Source organism: Fukomys damarensis, unplaced genomic scaffold (assembly GCF_012274545.1).
Source record: "Fukomys damarensis isolate Sample0158 unplaced genomic scaffold, DMR_v1.0_HiC HiC_scaffold_73757, whole genome shotgun sequence".
Taxonomy (NCBI): Eukaryota; Metazoa; Chordata; class Mammalia; order Rodentia; family Bathyergidae; genus Fukomys; species Fukomys damarensis.
The window spans coordinates 1-13,457 of record NW_022974669.1 but is presented as its reverse complement, the minus strand read 5'-3'; the positions used below and the strand labels follow the sequence as shown (position 1 = coordinate 13,457).

General features: G+C 47.6%; 1 protein-coding gene across 1 annotated transcript; it reads right to left on the bottom strand.

The window, feature by feature from the left end:
• Positions 1 to 3,998: 3,998 nt before the first annotated feature.
• Positions 3,999 to 13,451, bottom strand: LOC117283221 (TRAF3-interacting protein 1-like). Its single transcript, XM_033760705.1, has 5 exons — positions 13,369 to 13,451; positions 12,259 to 12,385; positions 12,019 to 12,055; positions 9,554 to 9,630; positions 3,999 to 4,828 (listed from the first exon to the last, which is right to left on the bottom strand). The coding sequence occupies exons 2-5, from the start codon at positions 12,349 to 12,351 to the stop codon at positions 4,796 to 4,798; spliced, it is 240 nt and encodes a 79-aa protein (XP_033616596.1). The 5' UTR covers positions 12,352 to 12,385; positions 13,369 to 13,451; the 3' UTR covers positions 3,999 to 4,795.
• Positions 13,452 to 13,457: the final 6 nt, after the last annotated feature.

Genomic DNA, 13,457 nt, shown 5'->3' with positions numbered 1-13,457 from the left:
CAAGTGATTAGATTGCGTTCTGCCACGTAGTTCCTTGGGGAAGGGGTTTTTGCTTGTTTTTCCTCAGAATGCTGATCAACCATGGCGGATCCCAGAGCATTTTATGAAACAGATTAATGCAAGCCGTGAAAAGGACCAAAGACAATCTTCCGATGTTACTTCATGGGACGTCATTACAGACTCTGTTTAATCCCTTAAAGATAAAGATTGTGAAAACTCCTCCTAAGAGCTAATTCTTCCTGCTTTTCCATCTTATGTGTTTGATTATTTTTTATATCCACAAATAAAGGTTAATAGCAAATGAAACAAAAATATTAGGAAAGCTATAAGTAAGAGTTATGCTTTTGCATCTTGCGTAAAAAAAAAAAAGGTAAAGAAAGATATAGAAGACCAGAAGGCCTAAATATATAGAGAAGGGGTATGGAAATAATATAAAAAGGTTTACATTTACAGTTAAGAAGACCTTTCATTCCTTTAACCCTAATTCTACAAGAGATCTCTGTTAATTTTGATCTGCAAAAATTCTGACTAGTCATAACAAAAACATCATAATTCAATTGGCCAAAACCATCTGACTGCACTCATTAAAATTGTCTTATATGTTTGTCTATCTTAAGTGTTATATGTTTGTCCTAAATGTTCAAAGATGTTTGTACGTTCTTCATCAAGATAATGTTAAATATAAATAGATTGTTGATTTCTACAACCTGGCTTTATAGGATTTAAATAAAAAACTTATATATAAGTAAATATAAATCTTAAAGTTTGGATACGCTCCTGTTGGTAAATAAAGAAGCAGCTGCTCAGAAAATTTATTCTGATCTTTGTTCACTAATGGGAGCCACAAAAATAATTTTTTATAGCCTTGTAAAAAAAAAAAAAAGTCTTGTTAAATATGTTGGGAATATTTTGTTGGTTATCAAAGCTCTGAATTATAGAAATGTTATTGTAATATGTTTCTGATGATTATTTTCTGTTAAAAAAAAAAAAAAGGGAAGATCCTGTTGATACAAGGCCACGTTGCAGGATATAGGAATTTATATAATTATAATAATTATTGCTACTTTTTGACATACAAAATGTACTCCTATTGTTTGACCATGCAGGTTTTCCAGCATATTGTTTATGAGAATAACCTTTTAGTCCAGGTATTCTCCCTTCTCTTCTGCTCCACCTACTTATGGTTACAAGTATATTTATAGATCTGCTGCTATCCCTGAATAGCTTGAATCTGGAGACTGGATTGGGACCCCAACACTGGAGCAGCAGAGAGAACTCCAGGATGTGTCTTGGTGCACAAACGGAGACTTTATTGTCCAGAACAAGGATTCATTGGAACTGGTTTGGCTATATTTCAGCAACAAATGGACTTATTAAACAAAGAAGTTGAAGGATTGTGGTTGCATACTCGATTGGACTGTGACCCCAGATTTCAACAACTCTGCCTTACTCCCTTTCCTGTCAAAAACCATTCTGAGGAAATTAGACGACTTTCTTTATTGTTGCGAGGGTCTTGGACTCGGACATTTCTAACTACAACTAATCAGTTGTCATTGGACATTGAGGTCTTGTCTGGTGTTCATGCCAATTCTATCCGGCTTGATTTAGATTTTGCTACAGAAGTTTGGGAAAATTTGAAAAAGATGTTTTCACCTTTTTGGATTGTTATATGGCTTATTGTTATTGCTATTATGATTGGTTTGTGTATTTTGGGTTACTGCTCATATCAATGCTGGAAGCGTTCCCAGTTTAAGAGCGTTCAGCCATGGCTGTACAAGCTTCTTTGGATGATGATACAACGTGTGTAGCCATTTACTTGGCTCAGGCTTGGCATGCTTAGATCCCCCGCCTTGGGATACTCAGTGACGGGTAAGGACGGAAGCTTCTGTCTACCAACCTAAGACAGGTCGTATTGGGACATGAGCCCTGCGACTGATGACGGGTAAGGAGATGGAAGACTTCTGCCGCCTAAGACAGAGGTTCCTTGGCTGATGAGTTGATAGCATTCTTCATGCTATCAAAGAAAGATGGGGGAATTATGGCGAGCCATTATGGTGAGCCTTGACACAGGCATGGAGGTGCTCTCGCCCATAGCCACGGGCGAGTTCAGCTAGTAGCAGATGTAACCCATAATGGTCGTTATTGTTTCCCTCTGGAATGTGTGGGCGGTGCCCTTGCTCCCTCGCTCCCTCGCTCCCGTGCCGCCCTCGCTCCCATGCAGCTGGAGAGTATAAAAGGAAGAGGTTCAGTAATAAAGCAAGCAACTGAAGAAGAAAGGTGCCTCCCGTCTCTCTGTCCTCATCCTTTCAGGTTTAGGACCTGCTGACAGGATCCTGACGTCGCGGCTCGCGACACTTCAGGATGACAGACACAGGAGACACGGGCACCAAGTGTGCCACCCGATGACTCGACGCGAGGAGTTTGCAGGAGGGGACAGAGCAAGAACGACCCTGCGTTGGGGACACGGTCCAGCCCCAACTGCAATGTGACCCCACTAAGTGCCACGGGCTTCAACCTTAGAACTACCTCAGCTCCCGAAGTGCCTTTCAGGACTCTGACTGCTCTAACTGCTTCTCAATCTGTTTTTCTTTAAAGTTACCTTTAAAACGACGAGGAAGTACTCGCTTCACTTGCTTTGTTTACTCATAACCACCACAGGCTTATTTTCCTCTCCTCTCTGATGCAAGCGAACTCTGCTTGTACAGTGCAAGGCTCTGTTAAGCTACCTGGAAAGCTACTCGGGGCCAACAACATGACGGTATAGAAATCATTCCTATTAAAAACCACTGACAGGGGCTGGGGATTTAGCTCAGTTGTTCGGTGGCCTGCCTTGCAAGCGCAAGGACCTGAGTTCAAGCCCCGGTAGTAAAAAAAAAAAAAACCACTGACCTAGGTACAGGATCCCAGTAATGAATGTAACTGTATTGTAGACCTAGATTGTACCAATAAACTCAATAAAAAGAAAAAAAAAAACTGACCTAAAAACTTTTAGACCACCCTGTCTCTAACAAGGAGTGCTGTGGAAGACTACTAAGATAGTATACTTATACATTACTAATAACTTCATGTCTAAAATAACCGCATTTCCACTTTTTAAAACATCTTTTCTTTTTCCTTTAAGAGAATAAATGAAGTTTCCAAAAATTTTAGGCTTACTCGGAGTACAGCTTGACAAAACCCAAGCCTGTTACTGAGAAATGTACTGGCTGTGGCCTTGGGTAAGAGAAGTGCGATCAGGAGGTTTTGTACTCTAAGGGGGTTCCGACTCAGGTGTGGGCACAGGCCAGAAAGAGCCATAAGGAGATTTTAATCAGAAAAGCCTTGATAACTTTTCAATGTGGAAAATTTTCAATATGGAAACATATGTGTATATGCACCATGACCATAAGCAGGAAGCACTGAGAAATCTCGCTTTCCCTTCTTTCCTCCAACAGCCCGAGTCACTTGTCCCCACCTGTCCCCAGCTCCCGGGAAGCAGAAGCAGACAGGCAAGGTGACTGCTGCAGGACGGGGGTTGGGGAAGGTGAGCGCTCCTCTCCTGACAGGGAGCACGGAAAGGACAAGAATAACGGGACAGGCGCTCCAACAACTTCATGCGTGCAGTGAAGCCCAATGGGTGTGGGCTCTGGGGTCCCCCAGACCCGACCCCACAAGTGTCTCCTGTGGAACAGTGCCAGGGAACAGAGCAAGCCAGCCTGGCCCAAGGCCCAGCAGGTCAAGGACTTGGAGTGCTCAGCAGCCTGGTCCTTCAGCTAGGTGAAACCAGCATGTGGCAAGGTCACAGTAGCAGTGGCACAGGACCCCTCCTCAGTGGCAGCATCTCCAAAAAAATAGCCCCTAATTTCTAACTTTTTAACAATTTCACAGTTCCTACTGGACCACCTTTTTTTTCTTTTTTTCTTTTTTTTTTTTGTTTGGCTTTTTGAGACAGGGTCTCATTATGTAGTTGAGACTGACCTGGAAATCACTATGTAGCCCAGGCTGGTCTCGAACTCAGAGTGCTCCTTCCTCAGCCTCCCAAGTGCTGGGATTATAGGTGTGCGCCACCACGCCCAGCTCCCACTGGACCTTCTAAAGTCTCCCCACCTCTAAACTACTGGGCCAGAATCCTCAGTCCTGCAGGACACCCGGGCCCTGGAGTGGCTGGGCTTCCTGATCTGGGGCCATTGCCTACACCTTCTTTTTTGCTCACCCGCAGGGCCACCTGATCTCAGAGTCTGCCTCACACCTGTGTCAGCCCTGAGTCTGACCACCTGAGTCTCACTGCACAGCCACAGCGTGTGGACTCAAACCCCAGCGTGCATACCACTCAGCACCTCGCTGGCAGCCACAGCCCGGTGAGCCAGAGATTTCCCCACAAAGACACAACAGAGCCCTGATTCAGTGTGAGGGGCCACGGGGCCACGGCAGGTGAACCTCCGCCACAACTCCAAACGGTAGCTCCGGGCGAGGCCCATGTCTGAATTCGTCACACCTTCTTTCACAAACACCCAGGGGGCGACTCATTTCGGCCTCAAGATATTGGTGACAGTTTCTTACGTTTTTATATTCAAGCTCTTTTACATCACATACATGTGTATCTGCATTCTTTCTGGCTAAAGTAACCCACCAATGGACTCTGCAGAAAGAAGCCTATTTTCTCACCATTACCTTCATAAAGTTTACAGAGCGCTGTGCTTTAATGGCTTCACGGCCATTCATGTGGTCAACAACATATCCACGGCAAATGTCTATAAACACTGAAGGTGACGTTCTTGGTGTCTCCATTTTCTCACAATAATGCAGCAGCGACAATTTAATTTTTGACCCAAAACTTTAAATCCTCAGCCTGCAAGACTGGGAAAGATGCTACAAGTGGAAGATACTGATGAAGAAGTGGATGTTGGGAACATAAAATTTCCACTTCCTTTCCTTAGAAAACCTAACAGGGCCAGGGGTGTTTAGCTCAGTGGTTCTGCTGCCTGTCTCTCAGTTCAATCCCCAGTACAAAAACACCTAACAAACCTCCCCCTTAACCTTTCATGATTAAAATCAATTCCAAAGCTTCTCCAATTTAACTGCCACAATTTTCCCAAGGAAGAGGTACCAACCATCCCCTTTTAGTTTGTGCAGAGAAAATTTCAATGGAAAAAATGTTCCTAGCAAAAAACAAATCTAATAGTCTAAACCAAGTAAACAATTGTTTGTGATGAAATTTCACCACCTAGTGACCAAAGTAAGAATTTCCAGCTCTAATGTAGATCATTAAAGTAAAGCAGAGTTCTTTTCATACAACCAGATAGCTAACCATTATTTGTTGCATGCTATTTATCTCTTAAAATACAACATGCTTGTTTATAAGGTCACTTTACTCACCAAGAAGCATGTGAAGACACAAGGTTCTCATATCCCCAGCGCATGCTTCCCTGTAGACCCTCTTGCTGCTCCGAGAGGGGAAGATGCCCATGACAGGGCGATGCTCGCATGACCCAAGCGAGCGCGAATGAGCCAAGAGAGGAAGTGATCCACAGAAACAAGCCCTGTCCTCCTCAGTCTGCTTCAGAATAGACAACTGCACCTGGCATGTGCATTAAATTAAAACAGATATAAAACAAAGAGAAACTGAGAGACGACAAACTAAGTGGAGACTAGAAAAGTCAGGACGAGAGATTTGAACAGCCCTGGAAGCTGTCCTCCATCTATGAAGGTTTAGAAAGCAAGAATGTTTACAGCATAATAAACGTTATAATAAAGCTGCTTTTTCTGCTTGCTTTTCAAAAACTTCTTCATAAACCTGAATTAAGAGGAAAAAATGCTGGCAGAAGCTAATATTTCACCATTAACAAACTTTATACTTCCTCCTGATAATGAGGAAAATGCATCTGATGCTCATCTTGATTCTATGATGAAGCATCCAAGTCCCTCCACCCCACAGTAAGGAACAGCTTTGCTCCCACAGCAACGCCAAAGTCAGCTGGAGAAGTGCCTGGATCACAAACACGTACTCCTGCAGCACAGCAAAGCCACTCCCTCTGAAAAAATTAGTTTCAAGACAAAGGGCAAGGCAATTTATGTGCCCGGCGGAGAAATCACCTACTATTTGAAATCGGAAGTGGGACAGCAGAGAGGCGATGAATATTTTCATTAGCCTGAGTGTGCTGCGTACACACGTGGGAGATTCTGTGAAATCCACAAGCACATGCTGAACCCTGGACTGAAAATATCACTAGAAAGGAGGCCCACTTCACAAAGGGCTTTGAGATGCTTACCAAAACAAAGGCAGAGGGCCAGGCCTGTACCCCAGGGGGGAGGCTGAAGCAGGAGGGTCACCCAGGGTTCCAGAAAACAAACAAAACAGCTGATCACAAACTGGGCCACAAAGGAAGTCTCATCAGTTTAACTTTCAAGGAATTTAAGATACAAAGATAAAGCAGGAGAAAAAGGATGTAGTCTTACATATACTAGCATTTACAAAGACAAAGACCACAAATAAGCTATTTTACTCAAGCGGCTAGAAAAAGTAAACACCCCAAAGAAATGAAAGGAATAGAGTAGAAATTAACAAACTGAAAACAAAAGTGAGCACCTACAAAACTGACTAGAGAAAGTCTGTTCTCCACAATCTCATCCCAGACAAGGAAGGAAAAGAGAAACCCGAACTACAGAAAGGAGGTTTCTCGAATTACAAAGGTGCGCTGGAAACACCTTCACCATATGTGTGTAAAAATGTGAATGCGGGCTGGGGATTTAGCTCAGTGGTTCTGGTGCCTGCCTCACAAGCACAAGGGCCGTAGTTTGATCTCCGGTGCCAAAAAAAAAAAAGTGAATGAGCTGTTTCCCCAAACACGCACACTCACCCACACACACTGTGGCAGGGACGGCTGGCCAACCCTGTTCCATCCCCTGCTCCCCTCCTGCAGCTTCTGGCCGCTGTACACAGCACCCTCCACACCCAGTGCTGGTCCCAGAAACCCAGAGCCCCAGCCAGCCAGGCACTGCCATACAAACAGTGTCATCTTGGAGTACAGAGAAGTTGTGGAAAGCACTAGTCTGTGGTAATGGGACTTACTGCTACCTAAGTCGATAGATGCTTGATAGAAAGACTTCCCTTCAGTCTCCTTTCTGAGTTCTGACAAGATAATGGAAGTGGAAGTGGAGAGCACAATCTCCAAAAGCTGTCCTGAAAGAGGAGGGGATGGCTCTTCCTACTCCGTTTTCCTCCTCCTCGGTAGCTGGAATGCAGTCCTAGAGGCTGGAGCTGGAGCAACCCTCCTGCCCTATGAGGTGCCCCAATTACCCATGGAGCAGTGGACTGCCGCCTCCTAGAATGTGATTCACGAGATAAAACACTTTCCATCTTACTGACTGGAGCCACTATAATCTTTAACTTTATTTTGCAGATGAATCTAATCCTAAATCGGATATCACAAAACTAAAGAAATAGAAAGATGGATATATCCACTAAAGACATTGACTCTGTCTGAGTGAAAGAAGAGCCAACAAGGTTAGGGCTCTAATACTAAGAAAAGGGGCCAGACGGGGAAGGGACTAGCAGGGGACACAGAGCGGTGACCAGGGAACTCACGGCCCTTGGAGCAGGCAGGGAGGCGGGCTGAGCAGAGGAAGCTGCTCAGGCCAGGGTGGGGTGCAGCTGGGAGAGGGGAGGGCAGCCTGAGCTGGGGCGACCCTGAGAAGGGTGACTGGGGTGAAGGAGCAGAGCCAGGGCTCACAGGGGAGCTGCAGAGGGCAAGCGCACAGGCAGACTCTGCCTAGGACCAGGGGCCACAGCTGGCACTGAAACCCCGGCAGGCAGAGAGGACGTGGCTGTGCAAGTCCCACACACCAGGCAGGATGAGGAAAGGCACCGCCAAAGAGACTGTCACGGGAGGCAGTGCCATTGAGTGGTGGGCCCAGCTCTCGACCCCCGGACATACACTGAAAATTCAGAAAACGCTGAAATAATCAGAGGGAAACAATTCCGACTTCCTGAATAACCAAAAAAAGGTGTCTTGGTTAAATTTTATGTCAAAATGAGTTTTGAAATCCAAAGACATAAAGTCAGACAAGCAACAGGCCGGCAAGATACCTACCACATACAACACACGGACAAGATCCCACGATACACACAAGGCACACAACTGTAAAAGACATGTAACATATGCAAATATATTAAAAACATACACAGGGCCACTTGAAGCAAAAAATGACAACAGAAAAACTGGCAAAGCCGTGAACCAATCAGAGAGCAGACACAACGGCCAAGTCTAAGAGCCCAGGGTAGCATGAGGACTCAGAGGATACCGGCCGTGGAACTCCCTGGAAATGGCCTGCAGCACTGCACACAGCCCAACCCCACGGGCTCCCAGTACCCGGGCAGTGACACACCTCTCAAACCAGCCGGAAGCCAGGAGCACTGTGGAGGATGTGTCCCTGGACCCCATGGTGGACAATGGAGGGGTGAGTGACAAACACAGATCCCTTCGTGAGGGAGCAGGCACCAAATGCAAGCTGTTAATCAGTCAAGAAAACAAAAAATACCATCTCCCAACTATCAGATGGGGAAAAATGAAGAATGGTGACTCTGCAAATGACGCTGGGACACTTGGAGATCACAGGAAGAGCGAGTGAGTGAACCTCGCCATATGCAGCCTCAAGAGAGCAACAGGCATAGCCCTGGCTCACACCAAAAACTGTGCATGTGCGTGTGACACACAAGTATGAGGAGGGCACTCGCCCAGGCCCCTGCAGCGCCCAGGATGGGATGGGGAAGCTCAACGGCTCCTGTGCATTCCCAATTCTCTCATTCAAAAGAAAATCTACTGAAGTGTCCTGAGATCAAAACATTAAACTTAAACCTAATGTCTATCAACGCCCTAAAGAAATCCCCAGGGTGTGCCAATTTTTCCCGTTACACTACCTACAGTTCCGGAAACTGTAAGTGTTCAGCCAGCAAAGACATCACCTTTGATCTCACTCACGGGACGCTGTTCTTTAGGGGAGACTCAGAAACAGGGTCCCAGTGAGCTGTGTAACAGAGATGAGCAGCAAAACCCAGCCCAGCAGGCGCTGACCGGGCCACACGGCAGCCTGGAAGCTTGAGCTCTGGGATTTCACCTGGGGCGGACGGGAACACCACTCATTCACACAGGATGGTGATGCATTAAAACACCACAGCAACAGACAACAGGCTGAAGAGAGGCTTTCTCCTTCAGAGGAGCCCAGAAGAAACACAATATGTGTCCCTTGGGCCGCATTCGGGCCCCACAGCAACCAGGAATGTGGCCCCACAGAGACCATGTTGTCTAACCCCCAACCAGGGGCATTTAAATGTGAAAGTGACCCAAAACAAAACAAAAAATGTGTTTTGTGGGTTTTGTTTTTTTGGCACCAGGGATTGAACTTGGGTCCTTGCGCCTGCGCCTGCAAGGGAGGTGGCAGAACCACTGGAATAAATCCCAGGCCCAAAACAAAAACTGTGAAAGCAGCCACACCTCTGAAAGATACTTCTAAGCTGGAAAGTAAATGCGCGAGACTGACTGCTAAGACACCAGTGTGTGCAGAAACTCTCCCATACCTTCTCTCCAGTTCTGGGGTCCTGCTGCAGTTTCTCATAATCTTTCTTCGTCTCCAAAATTTTTTTCACAAGTCTACCTGTTGAAAATAAGTGGTTTTATGTTAAAGCTTTTTCTCTGCCCTGGAAGTTACTCCAAATGGGTGGAAGGATGGGAGAAATACTAACCTCCTATCCTTTCTCTTTCTAGACTGAAAGTTTCATAATCTCAGTTTGATAAAGACAGTATACAATAAAATGATACGACAGCTGGTGGCAGAAATTAACTATAAAATTTCAAAATGTTTCAGAGAAATCAGCTGTGTGAAAGGTGCTACTTTCTATTTCCAAAAAGTAAGAAAAACTGTAGATGAAATCCAACACTATAAGTAGCTACTGCAAACAGATACAACCATTCTGAACTGTTTCAAAGTGCTAACACTGCTTTCAAACTGGAGCAAGAACTTCCCCTGTCTAGTGGTTAGGATTTGGAGCTCTCAAATTGGAGCAAGAATACTGAATTTCTTTCACAATTACTCGTGGGGTAAATACATGAAAACCATTTTCTTAATAATGATGTCTTATTGTTTTGTGGGGTAGCAGTGAAGCTCAGTCAGAGAAGTGCCAGTGTGAGACCCTGGAAATATATATATAATCTCCAAACACAGATCAGTATGGGGCTGGCTGGGCAATTACAGCAGTCCACACAGTAAGAACCACGAAGCTAGGAAGAATGATAAAGTATTTCTCTATATTGCAATGGAATAAATGCCAGCACAGACCGCCAAGAAAAAAATAAAAAGCAAAACAGACAAGGACAAGAACTGATACACACACACACGTGTACACGCACCTGTGTGTCTACTTACTTTAATGCAGGTCCTTGCCATATATTTTACTGTTACCTACAGGGGGGGGGCAGGTGAATACGGGGTGGAAGAGACAGAGGGCAAAGCCCTGAACCTCTTATGCACCTGACCTTAAAGCTATATGACTATCTTACAAGAATAAAAAGAAAAGTATAAACATTAATGACACAGATTGAAAGGAAATCATCTCAACAATATCACACCAGTAAGCGCATGCTAGTGAAGAGAATTACTTCATAACCCTAACCTGAGCAGCTGCCTGTGGTCCCCCTGAGACCTATGCTAACCTCGCCTGAGAGCCCCTGTGGGAAGGAGCACTCCAACCACTGATGCTGCAGGGCACAAGGGCCATGTGTAAGCCCCGAGAATGAGGGCAGAGCTCCTGAAGCTTGAATTTGGCTGAATCCCAATGAGCTTGGGAAACTCCGCACAGCCAAGCACAGCCTGCTGTCAGCCAAAACCCCTACAAACCAGGACCAGCCCAAGCATGGAGCAGTCAGCCAGGCTCCTCAGAGGAGGGGGCAGGAGGGACCCAGGGGAGTCCGAGGCGTCCCGCTCTGTGCAACGACATCACCTGGGCTCTGACCAAAGCCCCCCCCGGGAGACCTCAGCCAGGCTCCCTGGTCAAAAGCCAAGCAATTTCCAGGATGGCCAATGAACAGAGGTGGACTGAACAGAAACAACCAGGTTTGTTAAAAATCATAGGACATCAAAAACAGAAACAACCAAAAGGGCATCATGAGTCACCTGTGCTGGGCGCCAGGAAACAAAACCACCATTGTGGAAAACAGAGTATCCCGCCTGGGTCTCCACTGCACAGCTGCACCTGGTACCCAAGGCCCACACAGAGGAGGAGGGTACCCCTGTCCGCTGCGTGGCAGCACGTCTGGACTGAGTCACCACCACAGTCTGGCCAGGCAGCCTGAGTGAGGCTCCTGAACAGCAGGCGGAGGGAGGAAGAACATGGTGAGCACCACAGTGGCCAGACGAGTAACACAAGGGCAAGAGTCTGAGGCACCAGCCAGCGGCGTCTGACGTCTGCTACCAGGTGGCCAGGGCCAGTCCGTGCAGCACAGAGACCCACACAGCCCATGCCATCTAGACGGGCACCCTATACTGGGAAAGTGGCCGCGTGATGACACAGACAACCATGTCCCTTCATGCACAATGAGGGAGTGTGGTTCTGTTGTTTCCAAGGGCTCCTGGCCTGGAGAGATTCACCTAAGCTTTCCCAGGCAAAGGGGATGGAGAAGGCCCAGGGAAATGGGTGGCAGTCACTACACTGCCAGCAATGGGTTTGGGCTCCTTCACCGTTCACTCCACTCGGAAACATCTGAAACAGGAGGAAAGACGCCTGGCAGGACAACAAATACCACTTCACCGTGCAGGCCTGGGAAGGACCTCAGGAGCAACCAGCAGCTCTCGGAGGGAAGCCCCAGCGTCTCCAGGCCTCACGGTGCCTCCTGGACCACACTGGACCACACTCATCAGCCAGGCTGTCTCACCCAGACCAGAGCCCAGCACCACAGCCCCTGCTGCCAGAAACTTCCATGCGCCACACAGGAGGCGCACATGTGCCTGCACACACACACCACATACACGTATCACAGCAGGACTCACCGTGCTTCTCATCATCCTCTAGCTCTGCTGCCAGCACCTGAGTAGGAACAGGAGGGATTAAAGATGACTCAGGCATCCTGAATTTCCACGCTAACATCATGCCTCTCTACATCACCAAAATGAAACATCAAAGAAAACCGAAAGCTAACTGTAAGGTTAGGAACACTGTCAAAAAGCTACAGTTCTAATGCTATGTACGTAAACAGAATTACTGGAAACGCCACCATCTGGTGAACTAACCGTCTCGATTTCTGCTATTTCAGTAAGCAAAGGGGCAGCTTCCACCACAAAATGCTCGTGCTCGTCCTCCTCGTCACAATTCTGTGACTCCATAATCACGTTGGAGACGGTTTTACCACTCCCTGCCCTAAAGGAGAGGAAATGAGAAGACATTAGAAATGCCATTCCGTGCAGGTTCTCATCAACTATGCATCTGGAACTGCAGCAGGTACCAAGAGGAACTGAACCATACCATCACCACCACCCAGCAAGGTAAGGGAGGGGAGCCAGGGACCAGGAGGCCCAGGCTGCTGGCCAAGGACCTGGCCACCCCCACCCCAGCTGCCCTCCACCTCCCCAGGCCTTGGGCCTCCCTTTCTGAGCAAGGTGTGCGGCCAGCCCTTCCATGCAGCTCGCCGCCCCACAAGCCTGATCTGAGCAACAGACCTCAGGGCAGGGCCGGTGGCCCTGTCCAGCACCCCACTTACACACTTCCTGTCCACCCAGGACTGCCCACCATCCGGGTGAGCCGGTACCCAACAGCCGCACCACCAGCCCCTGCCTCGCCTCCCTGGTAATTGCCTCCAGCCAAGGGCCCTCCTGTGCCCTCCAGGACCACTGGGCTCCTTATGCTTTCTGCACAGCACATAGGGCCCAGTCAGCCCCTCCACCTCTGCGCTCTCCTGTACGCCCGACTCACTCACCCCGCTAGAGACCTCCTCAGCTCATGGCCACATCACAGCAGCACACGCGCTCTGTGTGTGTGCACATGTCCTGCCCGATGCACGCACATGCCCAGCCCGCTCCTCTGCTTCCTTCCAGCCAAACTCCTTCATGCCCCTGGGAACCCAGCCTGCCCCAGCCCATCTTCTCGCCGCTTCAGGTGACTTCTGGGCAACCTCATTTTTTAATGTTTTGTGCAGCTGGGCATTTCCCCTTTCTCCCCCCATATTTTCCTCACTGTTTTTACGTTTGGAAAGCCTTCTACCGAGGGGTCAGGGAACCAAGGCCTAAGGCCTAACTGCATACAGATGAACGTCTCCCCCCGACCCATTGGAAACACACACTGCACTTTGCACGCCTCAGCATAGGTCCAGGTCCAGCACCCACGTCCCCCAACGTCGGCCTCACCTGTCCGGTGTTAATGCCTCTGTGCCTTCCTGTTGCTTGACCCGGCGAGGTGCTGGTCTTGCACTGCCTGGTCGTGCCACTCTTCTAAA